This window comes from Pieris rapae, chromosome 5, assembly GCF_905147795.1.
Source record: "Pieris rapae chromosome 5, ilPieRapa1.1, whole genome shotgun sequence".
Lineage (NCBI taxonomy): Eukaryota > Metazoa > Arthropoda > Insecta > Lepidoptera > Pieridae > Pieris > Pieris rapae.
Genome location: NC_059513.1, coordinates 9,166,784 through 9,190,331, shown reverse-complemented (window position 1 = coordinate 9,190,331; position 23,548 = coordinate 9,166,784). Strand labels below are relative to the sequence as shown.

The following is a 23,548-nucleotide window of genomic DNA, read 5'->3' as shown; positions in this document are numbered from 1 at the left end:
GGATTTAAATTCATTATTAATAAAGGTGTGTTAGGAATGGGTAAAGAACATGAAGCAGATCACAGCACACATCAAATAGACATAGAGAGCTTTCCATGGCGAGATTACACCTCGACAGCGACGAACATCGAACAATCAAAGCCGACACGTGTCGCGTTGCCCACGCTTAGAGCAGGTAACAAATGGGCATCGCGACAGAAGTATTGAGTGTCGAAGAGGCGCGTACTCACGCGCATGCCCTCCCATCTGGAGACGGCACGGAGAGGTCGTAGAGCTCGCAAAGTGCGCATGGACCGAAACGCTGGGATGTCGTCCGCTCCGGCCATCACCGCTCCGTGGTTAACGAGTGACAACTACCGTCATTAAATTAGTACGATAATACAAACTATATCTTACGTACATTTGCCTTTGATAAGAATAAAGAACATAAAGTAAATGTACTTTAGACTTTGGTTTTCGAATCGAAAGTTACGATTCATAGATACTATGCTTATAAATATATTTAAAAAGTCGATAATTTACCATGACAATAATGAAATCGAGCCAGCACCAGGCGTTGGTGAAGTACTTCTGAAATCCGAGAGCTAACCATTTGATTAACATCTCAATAAAGAATATTACTGTGAATATACGATCCATGTAATATAAGATGTCTTGAAGAATTGGTCGATGTGGTAGATGGACATCTTCTAACGCCTAAAAACAGGAATATAGTTAATAATAACATATTTAATATGATAAGAAAATTAGGGGAAAAACTTAATTACCAATGCCAAACTACTAAGTAAAATCATTGTTATCACAGCCGTTTCGAAATAGGTATTTTCTATTAATCGGAAGGTTTTCAGTCTAAGGGTTGCCCAGCCTTGCCAAAATGGAGACTCGTCATCTCCAGCTAAGAAGGGGAAGCGCGCATAGCAAGGTTCTGGACAACAGTCTGCTGGTGTGAGGTCCACTACATCCTCGTCTGCGGCCACCTTTATATCTATTTTTGCTAAGCCATCAAGTTTTCCATCCTCCTCTTCTTCAATCATTTCTAATAAAGAAAGATTCGGTTATGAAAAAAACATATATTTTAACGGTATTATAAATCGGTAGTCAAATGAGGATATAATTTATATACCTTCTTCTAAACCTAATTCTTCTTTACTTGCGTCTTTCTTTTCTTCTCCGTCTATCGTATCCGCAGATCCTTTATGACTTTCGTCTTTAAATGATCTTATTTTATGACTACCATAAGATTTTTGACTAATTGTATCATCATCCTGAAATTTGAAATATTTGGAATATAATCGGATACACACAATACAAATTAGTTTAATGAGAAAGTACAGACCTGTATCGGATAACCATGATGATTTATTTCACAGTTAATTCGATTGTCAGTATGATTATCCGTTATAGCATTAATATTATTCATCAATATATTTCCTTTTTTATATTTATTGTCGCCTGCAAAATAGAGTTTAGTTTCAATTTATATGAGCTCATATGCACGTTTTAATTTAAATAGTCTACCATACCTGGTATCGTAAATTCCATTCCGTCACCTATAGCTACCTCCACTTGATCTTTTAGTTTCTTGTCTTTGAATAAAACCCCGTCTTCGATATCGGCACCCAATTCCAGTTCATTGTCGACTCGTTCTGAAGAAACACAGCGGGCACATAATGCCGCTTTTAAGCCTACATCCGTGCGTCATTTGTCGCCGCCAACAGCCAAGCATAGAATAGAGATCAGGACAAAATTTTGTAAATAATTGCCGAATTTGATACAACTCCTGTGATTATTATTGTGTTGTAAGCAAGTGTCATGTATTGAATATTTAAATATATTTAATTACATATTAATCAAAAATTATCAAAAGCTATCATTTCGATTGCTTTGTTTAATTGTATATTACAGCTATATAGTTTATGATATAAATTTTTTATCACATTATTTAGACGTAACATTTAACACAACTTAACAATAAAAATATAATAGTAATAAACACAGCATGCACAACAAACAAAGCTATTATAGTATATAATACATACTTACTATTATAATACCTATGGATTTAATACATATAATATATGAAGCGAATATACTAAATATACTGTATGGAGGTAAGAGTGTATCGGGAATATTACAGAGGACAGCTCTACACTTGACTGCTAGGGCACAAGCAACGCACAGTGTTTACAATAACAACCATTGCATGTCATGCTTTATTGTATACATCGATTTATATGACTGTTACTTTAACACATATAACACACGGATTAATGTCATAGACTATTTATCCTGAAATACAATGAAATTACACACAACATTCAAAATTTCTACTATAAACTCACCCGGAGCGTGGATAGCAATCTGATTCGTCAATTTGCTTTTGACTATTTTTAAAAAATCGGCTGCGTTTTTTTTGACCCAATCGATAAATCGGGATATTCTATTAAAAGCCTCCGCGATTTTGTTCGTGTCCTGATCGGCTGTTGGCGTCGATAGACTTGACGAACCAAAATTTGACAGTAACAGGGCCAAGAAGAGGTTAAGTACCTGAAATTAGATAAATGTTTAACGCATTCGATTGCTTTATGTATACTTATTTCTAGACCATTAAACATACCACAAGATTGCCAATAACGACCGTTGCCAAGAAGAAAGGTATACAAGAAACATCTCCAACCAGCATGCAATCCCACATACTCTCTATCCATTCTCCACATAATACTCGGAATACTATCATGAAACTGTGCATGAAATCCGTGAAGTTCCACCTTGGGAGCTCTCCACCAGGAAAACGGTCTACGTAATCTGTATACGTGATAATCGTTCGTCAATAATGAGTTTATAAATAATAATGTACTATTATTTTTAATCGATCAAAACAGTATGTTTAATTGAACGTAAAAAAGTTTAATTTATAACTGATTTTAAAAATGTTAATCATTCGAGTTAGACTGATAGAATCATAATAGAAGTACGTAAAATAAATAAATTTTGCATTAAATATAGAACTAGAACTTTAGTTTGCTTGTATGGTTTATAAGTAAGATCTTAATTAAAATTCAAGCGCCTACCAAATTTGCATATTAGGCATAAGAATCGGAACGTAACTTAAAATATTTGGCAATGAATAGCAAGCCACCTTCGTACCATGCCTCTGAAAATTGTATTTTATAACAAGAAATCTGCATATCTTTTGCTCAGCATACAGCCATTTAAAAAAATATTGTTACCTTTATAAAAAATACATACAACATAACAAATATATATACAATAGAGATATTAATAACTTTAAATTAAATCGTGCATAGAGGCCTTCTACTTAAAAGGGACAAACATTTAATAAGTATCATATATTTAAGGTTATTACAAGGCACTAATGAAAAATGAACATTAAGATGTATAATGAGAAGATGAATTATAACGGATAGGAAGCTAGCTTAAACGTTTCACAAGTGAGGCGCCATCGCTAAGGGGCAGCAATAGATACATACAATAGTTAGTCTAGCTCACGTGGGGTCGCAATTCACAACGACGTTTGCCAATCAAACAACATGAGCATAACAGTGTGACGCACATCAACACAATGAGCTCTAGACAATCTGACGGCGATCCTACCTAAAGCGTGGACTATTCGAATTTTGAAAATGTAATTTACATTCCACACTTTAGCAATTTCAGTGAATATATTTCGCGATGATTTTACCGTGTCAACCCGAGCGACTTATCATTTCATAACCCAAAGAGAATTTTTCTGACAGTTCGATGCTTGAAATAAATTCACTGGACCGAATCGCCGCATCAACAACGTCCAATATAACATCGAACATGCACCACTCCCACCGATCACCACTTACCCACATAATTTTTCCCGAATAGTTGCATACCCATCACGGCAAATATGAAAATAATGATGCACAATACGAAGGTCAGGTTGCCCAAGGCACCCATCGTCCTACCCATTATAGAGATGAGTAAATTAAGAGTCGGCCATGACTTTGCCAATTTGAATACTCGAAGCTGCAATTATAAATTGTGAAACAAGGCGTCACACAAGCTCGCTTGCCGGCGCATCACCTATGCTACTGCGGCCTCTGGAGACCTACGAGCACTCAGCACGCGCCTTCGTGAGTGATTATAGGTCTGAACTCTGACTAATATTAGCGGAATGTGTGCTACAATATCTTTCCGATTATGTGCATTTATATTGATTCATGAGTGGGATATATGTTGACTATTGTCTATTATTGCGTATACTACGTTTTGGGAGAGCATTTTGATTGATATTATTTTGCGATCCACAGATCGTACTTTGTGTTATTCCTACCCTTAAAGTGACATAGATCCCATCAGTAATAGACCTGATGCAATACCCTTCGTAAGCGAAGCTGCATGTCATTTCTATTTTACTCAATGCAAAGCTAAATATTTATGATTGTAAGCGTGATAGCCTTATAACGTTTATCGTTTAGGCTCTTTGTGAGCCATTCCGTGTTATAAAGCCACAGCATAACTGAATGTTCCTTAAAAATAATATTCAATCAAAGCCCTGTGTTCGACAGTCGATAGTGTAAAGCTGAATAAGAATTGATAACTAAGGCTTATATGTTCTTAGAGATGCTAAATTGTTTTTCAATTGAACCTGTGTAGTTCTTCCCAAACAACTGCATCCCCATCACGGCAAATATGAATATAATGATGCAAAGTACAAAGGTCAAGTTCCCTAAAGCTCCCACAGTCCTACCCATTATGGATATTATAAGGTTTAGCGCCGGCCAAGACTTAGCCAGTTTAAATACACGTAGCTGAAAATATTTTTGGAAATGTAAGAACATAGACATTACGTAGCACATAACGAAGAAAGTAGGTAGCGGTGAAAGCACCAGCTGTTATTACAAATACCTGAAATTGTCTGTAAAATACTTCCTGTTAAAATGGTAATCGCCATTATCTTCAAATTAAATCGTATGTTAGATATATAATTAGTATAAATTAATATTGATTAGAACTTACCAATCGGAATGAACGCAATACTGACAAACCCTGAACCCCTTCCAGTCCTAATTCCAATAATGATAAGGCCACAATGATAAAGTCGAATATGTTCCATCCTTCTTGAAAGTAATATTTGGGACTCATTGCTATTAATTTTAGCATCGCTTCAATACCGAACGTAGCCGTGAAAAACTGGAAACGATATAATCCAATTTTTACATACTGTCAATAACAAGACATTAAATAATGATGTTCTCTTCTGTATGCACAATTTTGGTTTAAAATTCTGGTGATCTAAATCTACAACTTGATATGTAACGTTACTTACATAATTACCACTTTTCAACGCTCTTTCCATATCTTTGTCCATGTCGTGATGGTCCAGTGCCATAAACAGAGTATTGACCACGATACACAACGTGATGAACAGTTCTACAAACGGATCGAACACCAAGAGTGCGACGTATTTCTGAAACTCGAGCCATAACCAGCAGCAATCCCACACACAGAAGAAGTCTATCCCTTTCATGAGCCACTCCAGGAGTCGCTCCTTGAATGTGGGCCCTTCATCGTCATCTTCAGCTGTTGAGAAGTAGTATACTGACACTGTTGTGTCACGTTTACCGGAGTGTGTGTGGTGTGAAGAGAGAGACAAAAAATAAACATGGTTAGTATTCGCTCATTATTTTGAGTAGCCAAATATCGAATACACATAGCCAATACTACTCAGCAATATTCATATTTTTTGAATTTTATTGGCTGTCATTTATCTCTCGTTGTTCAACTGTTCAAGATTATGGTATGGCTTGAACTACGTGCTAGGATTGTGCTTAAAATAAAGAAAATTCTCACACGAGATCACATCTCATTATCTGCAAAGCGAGTCACTATATTATATACTACTTTACTTTAATGATCTATAATGTTTAATTTACCTTTATATTTCCCTTATATAATAAATCAAGTCAAAAAATATGAATATCGAGATTTTGATTTTACATGAATAGCGGAAGCGTATCAAAACATTTCCTACATCGTACAAAATAGATTTTACTAGATTATCGCTTTTTGAACACATTGTGACAAGTGAATTTTTTTTAATAAGTTTAAATAATAAATGATAATTGCTATGTTCATGCAATTCAAATAAAGACGTTGCTATAAATATAATACGTTTAGCATTAATTTTAAAATATTGGGAAGAAAAGTGATAAAAAAGCGTAAGTAAGCATAAGAATTGAGACGGAATGCAAAATAAAAGAAAGTGGTATTTGTGTAGTTTGACAGGACAGTGAAGGTGCATTAGGCCTCTAAACAATATAAATGACACCCAATGTTTATGTATTTTTGCCAATTATGCATTTTTGCATAATGAGCAAATACCGCAGTGTATATTGTCGAATGTTCTGTGTGAAAAGTGTTAGTAATTTGTGTATTAAAAGCGAACAATTTGTAATGTATAAATAAAAACAAGACATCGGACAAGACAGCTGATACAATAGACAAGACAAACGTTAAGTTAACACAGACATTAAAATGCTTTAAGTTTGCCATGTAGGCATTGGTCTCTATTTTATAGAGCTAGATCATACAAATATATTTTATGGCCGAAAGTTAATTGATATTGGTCCTTTATGGTCCCAATGCATACATGGCTTTGTTAATTAATTAGTATTTATATACACACACACAATTTATTGATTAGAAACGTACCATTTTGCTCGCTCGCTCTACTTTGCCTTCCAGCTTGTTCAATTATTTCATTTAGTACCATAACATCTGAAATACATATTAATAATCGATTAAGTGTCGTAAAAATTCACCACTTTTTATATTGGTTATAATAATACATATTGTAACATCTTCGTCTTAATATTTCAAATTACACAAAGAAATTGTTGTTTCTATTAAACAGAAACTTAAAATGATCACTTCCGTTAATAGTAAAATATAAATTCTAAAATGCATACCTCTCATATCAACGACATTTGGCTGCTGTGATGACTCAATGAACGGATTATCATTTGATTGTTTCAAAACTTTGCCAGCCTCATCAGTACATTCCGTTGTACTTACTTCCTGAAATTTTAAAAAATCTCCTTATCATTAAAATATAAGCTAGAATTATTTACTAATAACAATGGAAAGTGCTTTCAGCAGCAATATATCATCATTATGACAGTGTACGATAATGAAACAACTTGTGAGGTATGTAAGTGTGTCACGCTTGCAAATAATTAGTCGACGCTTATAACAAAAGAATGATAAGCTCATACATATTCTCTTAATGGTCGAGATACCAGCGACGACTCTTGTCTGGGCAGCGCGTAGGCGTGAGGTTGGGAAGTAATGCTGTGGTTCCTGGATGCCGATCGCCCTCTAAGTTTGGCCTCCTTGGTTTGAGCTTTTCCCCCTAAGAGATCGCCGTGCGACGTATATGATAGCCTAGACTGGTGTGATGTATAGGAGGAATGTCTTGATCCTAAAACACGTAAGAAATGCCTCAGTGACAGTTGCTGCTGCCCGTAATCCTTCATGTAAAAAGGTAGATTGTACATTTGTCAATTAATTACCAAAGGTGACCTAGATAATGATAACATACCCAAGTTCGCATAGTAGACTGGTATTATAATAGCGCCGTTCTCCTCTGACATGGGCGTGACTGCATTTGAGTCATCAGCATAAGGCAGATGTTCCTGTGCGTCCAAGTATGTTGATAAAACAAGTGGTTTCCGATCGGCTCCCGGTGGATACCTATTCCTTCCGTTCGGTCTCAACGCCATTTGATGAGATCCTCGGGAACCGCGTCGCAAATTGAACGGTGATCCAGGTAGTGATAAAGAAGCCTGAAGTCACATAAATAGTAATATTTATTTTATAATAAATTCCCTAATAACCTACTTAGTACTTTTTGAGACTGTTAAATTTTTTACTTTAACCTTCTTTCTTCCTTCTAGAAACTTTTATTTGGATTCGAGTTATACTAATATTTGATCAATTAACGAAATCAAGTTCCTCAATTCAGATCGAGTGAAAATGTCATGGAAACTGATCACTACTTGATTGGTACTCGCAGAGGCTTTATCGTAAAATGAACTATCAAGAAATATATCCTAAATATCTTTCATGTGCTAATAAACAAGTAGAAGGCAAAAGAAATACATGAATGGAAACTCGAAAGTTTGGGATAAAATAATTACAACAGTGCTGGGAGATGTCTCATTGCATCAAAACATATGCATACATGATCTAATGCTAGCGAACTGACACGAGTTGGTGCAATTAGACATTAAGACAACTGGAGTAATATAAGGAGAAGAAAAGGTATATAGTAGTTTAGTACATCAAAAGGAAGGAAGGGGATCACAAACACCAATGTAGAAGAGGACAAACCTGTGAGCCCTCCCGCAGTGGCCCATACGACAACTGTCCATATTTATTAATGCGTTCAGGATGGGGGACCTTTAATGCATACAAAATACACTTTTAAAATTATTTCCGATCATATCACTACTATTTTACTTTAAGACATAGATCACTATGTATAGGATAGATAATAGGGAACGATATTGGAATAAAGGGATTGTAGCAGCATCCAAGCAGTGAAGTTTAAAATGTTAACGATCTACGGCGGTGCTAGAACAATATAGAGTAAACATATAACGACGGATGCAGATTAATTCATATGATAACGATACTGAATAAATAAAAGCGTTAGCATTGACCAAAAGCGATAGTTAGTCTGGTAACTTTGTTTATAAACACATGAAGTATTGACTGCGATTAAACGTACATGCACTCTCGCATACTTCTAATCCATCTGAGCTCGCTATCTATGGTGTATAGTCATGAAGACTTGTTAATTTCTTTCTGTGAAAGCCTCTGCCCGTCTCTCATCGAATTGAGGAATTAATGTTTAAATATTTGAAGTAGATATTTTAATGACAAAATAGTTATGTTGACCGAACCTACCTCTGCTCGATGTTAGTCTCAGCTCGGCCGCTTCGATCGCTCACAAAATGAAAGAAACAATCTAACATGACAATAGATTATTTCTCCAATAGTATTTAATATTAATAAAAATATGCGACAATTATAAGTCTTGATGGTTATTGATTAACTGGTGATTGATATAAATAAAGTATTGCATTATGCAATACTTTTTAAAATATTATTGGAGATTAATATAAACTATAATGCAAACGCTCTAATGAAAAAAGTGTCAGAATAGATGAATTATGACAATGTCTACAATGTAATTTCAACAAATTGAAACAATAATGTTAATCTAATCTTAAATTACAATGTAATAAATAATCAGTTTCATGCCTTTATTGTGATCTGTTTGAGGTAATAAGAAGAGTTAGTCGCTGCAAGCGTAATGATTGCAAAAAGTAATTTAAAAGAATAGAAAAGACCGTCTAATAGCATGCCTCGAAACCAAATGTTAAACAAACCAACGTGTTCATAGAGTTAAAATAACCGTGTAGTAATCTTCGCAAGATAATAAATTAAATATTTAATAGAGAAACATTCAGATATGAAAACAAATTTATTGTAAAAAAAAAGTGTTTCTTTCGAAAATTATGTGAAAAAATCATATCTGCATACTTTAAGAAAATATTGACATCGAAAAGGACACACACAAAATTAAAGCTCAGCGTAAGACACATTAAAACATAATCTCTTCAACTTGATAAAGAAGTTGTAACTAACTTGTGCAAATATAATTTTAAATGTTTTTTACATATACTTATTGTAAGTGCAAAGAAGCCGAGTGATAATTATCAAGTTGAAAAGAAATAACTCAGCCGACAATGATTTAATTATATATAAAAATTGAAGAAGGGTCAGCATCAAGATTAATGAAATATTAATTAAAAACTTTATCGAGAACTACTACAAATAAAGCAGATCTCTTAATGATTCTCACGTATCTTAATGATGTTTTTGAGATCAATAACGACGTTTAAAAGTATATTTTTTATCCTGATACCTTTTCATTTTTAATATTAATCTATAAAGATATTATAATAAAACATTTAGCTTTAGTTTGGTTTTATTGAACCACTACGTAAGTTTGTATAGTTGGATATTGTAAAAAACGCCACAGTTAGCAAATTAGTTTCATAGAATAAAAATCACTGTCAGCAGAGATATCACGCGTGGGTCTTATACTCACCATGCTGACCTTCCTCTGCCGGCGTGCTGTGTCGTGGTGGGTGTCGTTGGCAGGCTTGTGCGTGGGCTGAGTGCTCACCGAATCCTGGAAGGGGTCGCTACGAAGGGACATGCGTTCCCTCGTATTGTCATCCTGATTGCCCCTCTCCTGGTTGACGAACAACTCGTAGCTCTGGCAGGAGAAGTCACTGGGAGACTTGGCAGGATGTGCTTCGGCGTATGCGGCTGCTTCCGCCGCGGCGGCTTGCTCGCGAGCGTGTTGTTCCCTCGCTTCTTGCTTATCCGCTCGAGCCGCTGCCTTTTGTTCCGCTTCCTAATAGCGTTTATATTTGTACGAAGTTGAAGTATTTAATTACATTAGATCCTAGATATATATATAACAATCAGATTTAATATTTGACTTAGATTAAATCTTGTTTGCTTACCCTTAGTGCTTCTTCTTCAGCCTGTTCCTCCTCCTCTGCTTTCTTCTGCAACTCGTCGTATGACATGGCGACGATGGCCAAGATCAAGTTGACGAGATAGAAAGAGCCGAGGAAAATGATCACAACGAAGAACAGCACGTGCCATGAACCAGCCGACCTTAGAACCTGTACGTGAAGAATTTCACATTACTGTGGTTGTGAGTGATCTTCATTCATATATTAGTCGTATAATGAATTGCATAATCTTGTATACCACGAAACCATGCATTTTGTTAACGTTATATATAACTATTATTTTCTATTAACTATACTAAAGAAAACAATATAGTTCATTTTGGATGGATAAAATTATTGGTGATCAATGAAACGAAAAACAATGAAACGTATATTGAATAAATTAACGAGTTTTTAGCGAAAAATATTGCTCTCTTATATAAGTTTTAACTCATTTTTGACCTATAAAGATGGAATGTTATAATTGTTTTAAGCTTAGCTGATTCAATTAGTTTCGTAACCTTGACCTGCTTCAAAATTAAGAAAATATTCCAGGCAATAATGTTATAAACTAACCAGTTGATATAAATTTTCCCAGTAATCTTGCGTCATCAATCTGAAAGCTGATAGAAACGCCCAACCGAACGTGTCGAAACTCGTGTAGCCGTAGTTTGGGTTTGGTCCGTACCCTTGTAAACATATGTAGCCTGGTTCACATGTTCTGCAAACAAAAGTAAATCGTTTTATATTCTCAAATAAATTAACTGGAATTCTCCGAAACACAAGACGACCTTATGTGGCATGGTCGCAGTTTAGATTAGTTTGGTTTATGAAGAAACAAACTACATACAACAATTGAGATTGGTTTAGGGAAACGTACTACGTGAAGTTATTTCATATTAGGGGAAATACAAAAAGCAAAACATCGATTGGAACGTTATCGTCGGCTGATCATTTAGCTAGCAAAATTAATCTTGGAAGTATGTGTTCTCCATGTTATAATTACTCATCGGTACATTTAAAGTATTTAAGGGAGTTTAGAGTTATTAATAAATCACATTCATTGATATATAAGTCATGAATTTATAAGGGAATTACTTTAACGTTGAGGTGTTAACGTTCAGATACTTTACAGTTTAACTTGTTTCTATTTCAATCTTTCTGTAGTGTTACTGCATGTGGCAAAGGCGTACTCGAAATCCCACCATTCTTCTCTGCCATGTACGACCTGATGTTTCTTTAATTTTGGTCAATCCACGTTCTAAGCTGTCTTCCTCTTTTTCGTTTGTTGTATCTTGTAAGTTTAGAACTTTCTTGCTCCACATTTCTGTTCCCGTTACCATGTACCACTTTTGCTTATTTATTTCATTGTAACATCTGTTACCTTGTTTTTCTTAAAGCTGTATTCTTTATTCAGTCTAGTCTTTTCTTCCCCATCACACATACCACACAACCTATATGCTGCACACATCCCATTATAAACTTGAGGATTTTTTATTTTTTAAGTCAAAATAAAACACAAAACATATCTAAATAACAGACTAATTTGCTTTAGTCTAGACTTATAAATGATAAACACTGAACATGCAACATACCCTGCTCCTGATGAGTTCCCGCATAATGGATAGTCGTCATTTTCACTATACCAGTTCGCTAAAATACAATATGTGAGTAAGTATATATCACAAAGTAAACATATAACAGTTATAAACAGATATCTTACTTTCGTTTTGACAAAATCTCTCCCAGTTCTCATCAGTCAGGTTGCCCCAACTGCCGTCTTCGGGGAATACCTTTACACATTTCTGCGTTAACACTCCCATGTAGATTTGTAGGCCCATTAACGCAAATACAGATAGCGAGAACATTGTCAAAATAATCACATCGCGAAGATTTTTCACAGACTCTATGACAGCACCAACGATAGTCTTCAACCCTGAGGAGTAATCGGACTTGTTATTTGAACATTTGAAAGGTGTACACGCTTCAAACCTCTAGTACTTACGTAGCTTCTGAGACTTATATATTTCATTTCAAACCGCTACAACTACTGAATCTAATAAAACACTAAACATATATTACTAAAGTAATAGTAGCAGAAGTGGAATTACCCGGTACGATGGCCACAGTCTTCAGCGCTCGGAGAACTCTGAACGTTCTAAGAGCGGCCAAGTTGCCGAGATCTATGCCCATCGTCACATAACTGCAACACACACCCCACACAACGGCTAGGTTAATATAACTAACTACTTGTCTAAACATTTACTAGTTACAATTGTGTCACCGTCTCAACTACTTTCTGTAAATACTTTCATGTTATCGTTTGGCATCGTTGGTACAATTGGTACAATCCTGTCTTAAATTAAACTAATTTTAATAAAGATATTTCTATACATAAATTCTATCAAGAGACATTTAAGTAAATAAACAAAATCTACATTTTAATAGTTGTTACATAATTCTACAATTTTTTTATTATAAAATTGTCTACTACTCACGCTAAAGCTATAACTACGAAGTCAAGCCAATTCCATGCATCTCTAAGGTATGTGAATGGCTGTAGAATGAAACCCCTGGCCATTACTTTCACCGCCGATTCAAACGTGTAGATTCCGGTAAAGATAACTCTGGAAAAATTCACCTCCATTGTGGAACGCTCGTAAAAATACATAAATATTTCTCATATTCAATTATTCTATGCGTTAGTTAAGAAATCTAGTTGACATCAAATATGAATTGAAAGATTCTATTAATATAGAAGTAACAATTGACTACATTCAACTAGTTCTAAATGAAGATAACATTAAAGAGTACATACCAATGTTTAAAGTGTAACACGCCTGATTATGTGATTAAAGTTGACAGTTAAATAATGTAGGCTAATTTTTTACACGTCATAATTATAACAAACAGTTTAATTTGTGCTACATCACAGAATATGAGCTCACAAATGCATTCCGTTGGGTGCACTTGAAATCAAATTGTAAAACAAAAGTTTTATGATCATGTTAAGGAAAAAACATTGATTTCGCAAACGTTGTCTAGGGTTATGCAGTCAAGTTATTGATAGGACAGTGATAGTGTACAATGTTCATGTATTGCACGTAAACCCGATGAGGTGTAAATAGTATTTTGCCATGGTCACATAGTAGTCGATCTAAACGCGAAAAATCTATTGATTATACTTCTGATTATCTAAATAGTATTTATGTTACGTACTAAACTGAACGCTAATAATTTTGAAGCTATCGTGCATTCTACGAAATATGATTAGATGGTATAGTCTTATAGAGTAAAAAATAATCAAAATAAAAAACGGTACTCACTCAGTACTTTCGACGGTTGGCGTCGTCGGCATTATCATTAAGATACAATTGACAAGGATCGTTGTAATGATGAACAGAGAGAAAAGAGGATGTACAAGTATGTATATAGCGACCCTCCTTATCGGGTTGAACGGATCCAACATCCATAACGCATCTGTCGCCGAAAATCTGAAGATATCTCTACCCTTGCTTATGACTACGAATGTCTGGAAAGAGATATTGAAAACTTACATGGAGAGAAATTAGTAAATATATACAGTTGATTTACTTTCTGAAGGGCTGATTCAGGGACAAAAACGCAGATGCAGCTACATCAATAATACACAAGGTCACTACGGCTGGAGTTATAACTAATGAAGAGTGTCCTATTACATTGAAATTTTTAAAGGCAATTGATTTTATAGCGTGGGTTAGTATTTAGATCATAAGTTTTGACAACAATAGAATTTAATTGTTCTTATTTATGATATTCTGGTAATTAATTAGACATTTGCCTATTTTTAAAAGATCTGACTGCGCTGTTAATCTGAATATACCACTTCCTCAGCAAATAAACGATTTATTGTCATTATTGAAATTGGTTCATGACCTTTAATAATACGTTGCATCATAGACATTCGAGACTTAGACTATTTATTGATTTGTCTATATTTGAAACTATTCACATCACGTGGATGGAGGATAATAATAAAATATTAAACTGCTTACGGTTTGATTTTGGTAGAACGGATCGATGTCTTCGAGAGGCGTGGAGGATAGTTCAGGGGGGAAGGATCCCTGCATCCGTACGGGCAGGGGTAGACCCTGCTCGAGGGTCGCGTCCGGTTGAGGACCTTCGTCTTCGTCCTCGTCATCGTAACGCACCTATATTACACCAAACATGTCAAAATGTGTCTAAATTCCGACATAAGAGCGTCATCACTTAAGCAAGCTATTTCATAATTCCTATAATATATCAAGTGCAGATTATCAGCGCCCATGCATGATCACGCTCTTATATTAGGAGATTTTTCGCCTTTCTATTTCAATATGCAATATTTCTACGAAAGGCGTTGTAATAATAATAATACTGTTGTCATTTAAAATATTTAAACGATAGGGAGTTACAGCAACGAGTATTATTACGATAATTGAGCATGTCTTGTGCGCTGTAAGCTGTTTTATTATGATACTGCTGTCTGTGTATTCATGATGCGTTTGTTTGCCAAACTAGAAGCGTATTGCATAACGTTCCCCGCTATTGTGTTACCAATCCGAATTGTTCTGGTTTTATTGAAATTCTTTGGACATATCTTTTCAAGTCTTGATTAATACTGTGGGGTAAATGTATAATACTCGTTCCAGATGACCCAAAATGGGTATTTTTTATAAGATTTAAGTTTGGCGATTATTTAGATTTTTCAAAATGTAATTAAAATTTTATCATACCCAGCTTGAGTCATCACATACACAAGATTATAATTATTAAAACGAAATTACTTGTGGCTTTCTTTAATATCATCTAGGGCTGGTAGCTGTTAAAGGTTTAGTGAAAATACATGGCAATGTCGGATGGCGTCAAAATAGGGGGTCGTCGGTTGCACTAAACTAGCCAGGTTAGACCTACATGACCGCAGCCAATGAAGTGGCAATCATGAGCCAATCGTGTGCAATGCATGATAGGGTGATTCTATAGTGGTTGTGTTTCTTTACGTAGGTGACATTTTATGTGCTTTAACCTAATTTTCACTCGAGGAACACATGGTTAATACAAGATATTAAACTAGTCGTTTAAGTCCGCAGGGGCTATTATCTAGACTTAGGGTTTTTCAGGCTAGGGTTTCTCTGTATGGCATCTTTTTGTATTTGTATTATAATAATGTTCATGATACTTTGCAAAGTAATAAGAAGCTATTAACTTCTAAGGTTAGCTGTCGCTAAGCCGTCACAGCCAAAATCGGTCTTTTGAACAGATACGATTTTGCCGAAAGCGATGTGTTCGTAATGCTTTTAATGCGGTTAATATGCGAGATCAGAATGCAAGGCAAGTTATCGCGTAACGCCAATAGATGTCACTATTCTTAAATTAATTTCTAATGAGGCGATAACTTGCTGAAATCCGCTAAAACGAGCCGTAAAAAGGTAAAAGGGGCAAGCAAGCAATCTTACTTCTTTTTTCTTTTTCGTCCGCCCCAAATCGGTCTGGAATAGTTTAAAAATTTGTCAGGCGTATATTCTTCAAAGATAAGTAGAGTGTGCTTCATAACCTATTCGTAACTGTTGTAAAGTATGGCAAATTGTATGTTTGTTTGGCGGCACTAGACATGTTAGCACACTCATAGCGATACGCGGTAAGGGAACAGAGTTTACCTCGCCTTCAGCGCGTTTCTTTTCGAGTTCTTTTTGCTTGGCATGCTCCTCAGCTATGCGGGCTTCGATAACGGCCAATGACTCTCTAGTGAAAGGTCGGAACAAACTTTGTTCTTCCTCGCTGATCGAGTCCAAGTCTTCGGACATTGTCTATCGAACTCCCACTGAGTGAACTGCCTACTGAAAGTAAAATTTATATTAACTAATTTAAAATAACTTTACTTATAAAGAATACGGAAAAATAAGCTTGCCCAAACTGTAGCACAGAAGCGCAAAAGATGTGGTGAAAGTAAACAAATCCATTAGCTTCAATAACTTCAAGTAAATAAAGTGTAAATTCTCATACGTTCCAAAACATATATATACTTCCATGTATATATTAATTAGATTTGTGAGACATTGTTAGGACAATGAGTCGAACACGTGGCGCTGTTGCAATTTATTTTATGAGTACAATCGTAAAAAGGATTTCCTAATAAGTCATTTCCATTATAAGATCCATTATACTCGGGTTACGTTCTTAATGACATTAAGTGCCAATTTTCAACACAACTGCTAAATACAACATGAATGGCATATACCTTATGAACGATTCTAAAATGGTCTGCTAAGCTATGTTGTTATAAATGCCATTTTTCCACGAACACTGAGTTTAAGAAATTTTCCAGTATGTTTTTATATACGAGTAAATATATACCAATCATTTATTGTTACTGTTATTGCTATTACGCAAGTACCTGTAAATTTATTTTGGAACCAATAAATTTATGAAGAAGGGAACGAACTTATTCTAAATTGGCGATCGAGAGAGCCATGCCGTCTAATTTAGAATCGCAAGCTTGATCCCATGAGTGGCAATATTATTTAATGCTTTAGCCTATTTGCCAACTGTTCTGCAAGAAGAAGCAGTTACCTGCTAACAGTGAATGGGCGGGTGTGTATGGTAGGGGAAGCGCGAGCGACACCTCTCCCTGCGCCCGCGATCCTCCGCCAGCCACCTGCGGGCCGAACGCCCTTCTGCACCGCAACAGTAATTTTATGAAATATATATATACGTATTTATAGTAGGTATAATTGTATCATACGTTCCATGTATTTTTTTCAGTATTCACACACAAATATACCTCGTCCGTATTTGTTTCTTAACTGTATACTTTTCGTGAGAGACCAAATAAACTATTTTTTTTATTACTTAAGTAGTCTTATTCTAAGATAAATTATTAGAGAGATCTCCTTACTACACACGAATTTGAATTTATGAAGAACTAATTTGTTCCTTATTTCAATCCTATTTCGGATATTGCCGTTAAGAATGACGCGTTTTGGAAATAAATTCATTATTAGCCGAGATAAATACTCATACATATAAAAAAATCTACCTGTCGTCCACGAGAGCAGTGTGGTCGCGGCTGCCAGTGAGATGAAAGTTACCACGTAATCGCTGATAGGGACAGCCAGCAAACGAGCGAGATTTTTCATGTCCGACCTATACATAGATAAGCCGTAATTATCATAAGTTATATATACCCTATGTGCATATACTGTGAACATATGTATATACACTATTTAAATTTATACTTCATTAATAAAAGATAATATAGAAATTGAATTGAATGATTAAAAGTACTATTTCAAATTACTCTATTAATAATAATAATAACAAATAAATTACAAGTACCCCCTACGGCGTAGCCCGAAGTATTGCTACAACCATTGACGTAGTTATTGTTGTAATTAAATATTTGTTTAAACCCTTGTTGTTATAACTACACATACTAGTTATATTTTTGACTTAATGTATCTTTATAAAAAATAATAAGCCTTGGGCTTAAATTGAAAGGAAATTCTAATTTGTTTTACTGGTGTAAAAATTACATTATAATAAATATAATGAGTATAGTTCTCAGGGCCTGTTTCACAATGTCCGGATAAGTTCCAAATAAGCTATTTGTTACTTATTGGTATGATAAATAGTATTTTTGCATTTCACGACTGTCAGATAGCGCTATACGTCATGAAATTCGAAGTATCTTATTTGGAACTTTTATCTTTCGAATAATTTATGTGTTGCATAGCTGTTTGGCACTTTATCCATACATTGTGAAACAGGCCCTTAATATTCCTCATTATCAACAAACTTGGCTTTTTATGCTAAACACAATATAATATCTAACCGTATAATAATCCTAGGCGCGTTGTGGTTCAGAGGGCGCGCCGGGTGGTGGCCGCGTCGCGAGCAATGCGCGCGCGCTCCTCACTGCAGCGTCGGCGTGCGTGCATCTGCGTCTCACCGCCTAGCTGTCAAAACAATTACAATTAAAGTTAACTTAACTACTTAAGTACTATACTACTAAATCTTATATCTTTAAACGAGCAATTCTTGTATATATATACGAATCTCGGGATCGGCTCCAACGATTTTCATTAAATTTAGTATACGGGGTTTTGGGGGCGATAAATCGATCTAGCTAGGAATAAATGATAGAAAATAACAAAAAGGTGGTGTTTGAGTGGTTCCAAATTAAACTGAAAAATAAATCTTCCTGACATCTATCGGCGAATAATAATAATATTTTTTTAAATTGCTTTAACGACACAACAACACTAAAGCTATTCCAGCATATATAATCTATATTGTTCATATTTCATCATTTTATTAGTATGTAATTCGTACTTATATATAATTTCCAAAAACACAATTTATAAAAAAATAAAAATACCGAGCAAAGCTCGGCCATTCAGGTACTAACATTAAAGTAACAAGTAAGTAAAAAGTATGGTTGGCTGTAAATTTCGTCGTTTTGTCTATAAATGTCTATAAATAAGTGTACTTGAAGGCACCAAGAATCTGGAACGTTAGCAGCCTCCCCCGATATTGGCAGTCGATTGCCTTCAGATATTTTATAAAAAGTAAAAGTAGATAAGTATATTATAAACATTCATTCTAGGCCCGGCTTCCAAAAGATTCATTTCTTTCTCACTGAGGCTCTACGCATGTAGGTACAATACAATACGAAATTTGTGATAATGGAATAGAGCAAATACGACAGCAATTACGATTCATAAAATATTTTGTTATGGAATATAAGATACAGGTATCACTAATTTCCCACGTCATTAAATTTGTATTACCGACCGAGAAAAAAAACGGCGTATAAAACTCTCGGTACTCTTTTAAAATATCTATTATATTTCCTACATTGAATCTGGACGTTAGAGAATTACGTCATCTTGAAAATGGACTTTCAAATGACCTAAGCATATACTGGACAAACAAGAAAGCTTTCGGTGAAGTGGAAATTACTCAGTATTTCGAAAATATATTCAGTGACTAATGATAAATCAATACTTTCATAAAAATAAACCTGAACCCGAATTATTTGTTCAATATTAACGTTATACTAATAAATGTTATTTTATTATTATATTACTTATTAACCTTTAAAGCAAATGACATTTGCATACAATAGAAACCTTTGTTCAAGAAAAACGTTGACCATCGCAATAGCAATTAGCATCTATAATTATGAAAAAATGGAAACATTTATACTAAATAAAGTAAAAACTAAAGCTTTGTTGGATGACAAATATTATAGTAATGATTTCATTTATTTGAAAATTTAATTACATTACTGGAGTATATGCCCGACTAAACTTTGTGGCTTCAAAGCCTACATCCTAAAAGACCGGCAATGGATGGCGATTAACATGAATTGCTTGTGTACCATAAAAAATTTATTTATATGTAATAAAGTCAATGAGCAATTTATATGGATTCTTGAGTTATTCTTTTACAAGTCCCTGTTCCACGAGCTATAACAAATTACATTATGTCACTGCGAAAAGTATGAATATTGAATATGTTAATTTTAATTCGCGTAATCTTTTTTTCAGAACTGTTATAAGTTTATTAATCGATTAATTACTTTACTGAATGAGTGTTATTAGATATAAAAATAAGAAAGGGGTTTGACTTGTGTTTTTACCTCCAACTGCTGCTACTACATAAATACACTAATCAACACTTCAATAAATTGTATTATTATTAATAATTAGTCTAGCTATTCAAAGGGGGAACGCTGCTAGTATCTTCGGAACCTTGCCTAAAGGGACTCCTTTTAATAATATTTTTTAATAATTAAATTTTAAGGTTAGTTATTAGATATATTTTTAGTTTGTAATTGTATATAAATATTTTTAAATTATAGTTTAAAAATTTGGAGAATATGAGAATTATTTAAATGAGCGAAAAATTCTCATGTATTATGTACAAGCGAATATTAATTTAGAAAAAATATCAGTCAAAGTTAAAATAGCTTTATTCATGTAGTAAAAGATAAATTAATTCTAAATTTATATTTTCCTACTACTAGTTCGCAAGGTAAAGTGGGCAAGAAAATGAGAGGTTTTACTTCTAGAATTATTATTTATATTAAATAAGAAACATTGTCATGTAATATATATTAATGCTATTTACAAGAATTTATATGCTGCAATTGCGTGTTATAAATTTTACTGAATTTAAATCAAATTACTGCTACACAACGAAGACTGCATTTTATTGGATGTCGGGATTCTATGAACATGAAATGTTATGCTAAATATATAAAGCTATATCGTATCTTACGTCGTAGGTACCGATATTTTGAATTCTGTACATTGGACGTATTTTACTCTTAGTTTCATAATTGTATAACCGTTTCAGAGCCATGGGGCCCCTGAGTATCAGTATAAGCGTCTGAAGAACGCCTAACAAAGATACATAAAAAGCTGTGATATAGAAGAATTTTTTTCTTATTTAATTTCGATGTAAATGTTACAGGAAATAATAAGAGAGTGTGTAGACACAAGTGCACTATCAATTTCAAAGGGATATGACAGACATGCTCAGTCATTATATTTTGGTTAGGAAAATATTTTTATATTATTCGGTCCCACCCAGGATTACCGTCGACAATCGAAAACCTGTTTACAAGTAAAATAATACATCGTTTTATTGTATGAAAGGAAATACTGAAGTATGACGAATGCCTGAATCTTATAGTAATAGCTTCTTTAGAGTTCATGTTTATAAAACTCAATTCTCATTAGAATTCAAGTCTCGCTATTAGAAAATGACTTTTCCAATGAAGCGAGTCTATTTCCATTCTCGTATCGTTTCATTCAGGGTTGAAAACTGACACTGATGCCATTTTCCGCTTTCCGAGAAACATGTTTTGGTTGTACATTTTCAAATACATGACAGTGGTAATATTATGGATTTAAACTGAAACTCAGTAAATAAGATATTGTATGTAAATGTTAAAGAAAACATGCGGGTATTTTTATTTTACAATCGCATTATATTGATTGTTTGAATTAATTCGAAAATGTATCGGAAACACATAAACTTATAAAAAACATGTTTTAATAACCTGAAGCTGTTATAACGTTTTTAAAATGCACTCATTATATAATAAGGATATAATCTGCAATATTTGAATGCACAGATGTAGAATCGGTCTCAATGTACCGGGGTTAATGGAGTTCATATATAATTTTTAGATCATTTATACAGGCTAAGCTTAGAAATGTTATCTTTCATTTATACAACGCTGGCTCAAAATTAATTTAAATCAAGAACTCATTCAGGACTTTCAAAAAGCTTTTTACGCTTTTATAAATATCTAGTTTTATTTATTTTACTCGCTATAATTAACCAGTAGAGGGTACTGAATATATTTCGCTTTTGTACGAGTAAGAATAAAAATAGTTTATATATACATACACCTCTCATTTGAATTCTTTGCGAATACGTGGGTAACACTGAAAATGTTTAGAACTGGCCAGTTGGCAAATCAATTTAACAAAAAAGCGTTGTTAAACGCATAATACGCATTGATAAGCGAGTAACTATTTTTAAATAGTAGTAATTTCTAGTGAAAACTAAAATTTGTTGTTGATAGTGTAGTACTTATGTATATTTTTTGTAAAATTAATGTTGACCGTAATTGTATTTTGAATATTGGGATTTATACTGTAAAACATAAATTATATGTGAAGCATTAAATGATGTTATGTACTTGAACAAATAAATAAATAGCAGAATTAAATAATTTATTAAAAAAAAGTGAATGAAAATTGCCGTTAATAATGTCGTAACGTCTCCAAGCAAAATTGGTTTTAGTATTAAACACGAGAATGTTAAACATGTAACATTTTAGATTTTCCCCTTGCACTTAATAAAATTCTGTTTGTATTGTGTATACAAATAAATGATTTATATCTTTAATATTGATAACAAAACATATCTTAAAACGTCTTTAGTGTTATTAACATATAATAATCAACTGGTATACCATATAGGTCCTGCTCCTAACTCTCCTAAATCATGACTGTTGTAAAGCACTTGAAACGTGTTACTGTCTAAATAATATCATTATTAATATTTATTACACAAGTTATTATTCTTTTATATTAAGTTACCCAACTACACAGATCTAATATTACATTGATATCTAAATATATAAACGTATTGCAATAGTCGTAACAAAAAAGTTATCATTTGTATTAGTTAAATATGCTTTGTATTGCATTATATCTTGTTAAATAAAGAATCACAAAAGCTAAATCAAGGGTGCGATCGAAGTAGGCACGACATAACATGCAGATTGTCCGCAAAACCTGCAATTGGCAAAACAAACGGCGCATGCGTGAAATTCTTTAGTAGAAAGATTCTTTATTTTACTGTTAAAAATTAACGTTGACGATTTACTCTTGAGCGAGCTTCAAACCGTTTTTATATAATATTCTTTAGTATTTATCTATGCTATAGAGCTTAATTAGTGAATAAAAAAGTTAATTCCTGTTTGCGGGTGCAGTTTATTTCTGGGATTAAAACAATTTAATATTTTAAGTCAGTAATATTGTGTGTAGAGAAATAGCTATCATTTTAGCTCTTTTTAAAACCAACCAGTCTACCAGTCTTAGAGCAATGACCTCGCCTTTAACCTATCTATTCCACATCGTATCGCGTTGGTTATCTAATATTCTGCAGACGGAGTGGCGTCTTTGGCTGAATTACATTGTACCTAGCTATCTATATAAAAGTCTGTAAGATGTAGAGTAAGGAATTCAGAAATGTACACAACTATATAAACCTATTTGTACATTAAATAAATGAATAAAAAAGCTTGGGTAAAAGCCAAAATAAGATAATTAATTATATTTATATTCGAAAATATACTAGAATTATAAATACTTGTAAAAAACCTTTAAAGCAAAGGGCATATAGAACAGAAG

At 33.9% G+C, this 23,548-nt stretch overlaps 1 protein-coding gene across 39 annotated transcripts in view; it reads right to left on the bottom strand.

The window, feature by feature from the left end:
* The window catches only part of LOC111003527 (sodium channel protein para), a 45,638-nt gene that overhangs the window by 4,754 nt on the left and 17,336 nt on the right, over nucleotides 1-23,548 (bottom strand). Inside the window, exons 2-31 of one of the 39 annotated variants that reach the window (XM_045628138.1) lie at nucleotides 18,442-18,565; nucleotides 17,647-17,753; nucleotides 17,181-17,284; nucleotides 16,268-16,447; nucleotides 16,067-16,099; nucleotides 14,627-14,782; nucleotides 13,919-14,124; nucleotides 13,091-13,219; nucleotides 12,704-12,795; nucleotides 12,316-12,528; nucleotides 12,188-12,245; nucleotides 11,169-11,313; nucleotides 10,599-10,763; nucleotides 10,175-10,486; nucleotides 8,386-8,454; nucleotides 7,595-7,838; nucleotides 7,269-7,474; nucleotides 6,963-7,071; nucleotides 6,706-6,771; nucleotides 5,321-5,598; nucleotides 5,011-5,184; nucleotides 3,855-4,017; nucleotides 2,618-2,805; nucleotides 2,343-2,547; nucleotides 1,524-1,685; nucleotides 1,337-1,452; nucleotides 1,124-1,265; nucleotides 768-1,036; nucleotides 523-696; nucleotides 231-353 (exon numbers count right to left, since the gene is read on the bottom strand). In XM_045628138.1, coding sequence (XP_045484094.1) covers nucleotides 231-353; nucleotides 523-696; nucleotides 768-1,036; nucleotides 1,124-1,265; nucleotides 1,337-1,452; nucleotides 1,524-1,685; nucleotides 2,343-2,547; nucleotides 2,618-2,805; nucleotides 3,855-4,017; nucleotides 5,011-5,184; nucleotides 5,321-5,598; nucleotides 6,706-6,771; nucleotides 6,963-7,071; nucleotides 7,269-7,474; nucleotides 7,595-7,838; nucleotides 8,386-8,454; nucleotides 10,175-10,486; nucleotides 10,599-10,763; nucleotides 11,169-11,313; nucleotides 12,188-12,245; nucleotides 12,316-12,528; nucleotides 12,704-12,795; nucleotides 13,091-13,219; nucleotides 13,919-14,124; nucleotides 14,627-14,782; nucleotides 16,067-16,099; nucleotides 16,268-16,414 — 4,344 coding nt within the window. In that variant the 5' untranslated portion in view covers nucleotides 16,415-16,447; nucleotides 17,181-17,284; nucleotides 17,647-17,753; nucleotides 18,442-18,565. Of the gene's footprint in view, nucleotides 1-230; nucleotides 354-522; nucleotides 697-767; nucleotides 1,037-1,123; nucleotides 1,266-1,336; nucleotides 1,453-1,523; nucleotides 1,686-2,342; nucleotides 2,548-2,617; nucleotides 2,806-3,854; nucleotides 4,018-4,639; nucleotides 4,803-5,010; nucleotides 5,185-5,320; nucleotides 5,599-6,705; nucleotides 6,772-6,962; nucleotides 7,072-7,268; nucleotides 7,475-7,594; nucleotides 7,839-8,385; nucleotides 8,455-10,174; nucleotides 10,487-10,598; nucleotides 10,764-11,168; nucleotides 11,314-12,187; nucleotides 12,246-12,315; nucleotides 12,529-12,703; nucleotides 12,796-13,090; nucleotides 13,220-13,918; nucleotides 14,125-14,626; nucleotides 14,783-16,066; nucleotides 16,100-16,267; nucleotides 16,448-17,180; nucleotides 17,285-17,646; nucleotides 17,754-18,441; nucleotides 18,566-23,548 lie in introns of all 39 variants that reach the window. The other 38 variants (XM_045628137.1, XM_045628141.1, XM_045628145.1 and 35 more) reach the window with 38 other exon arrangements.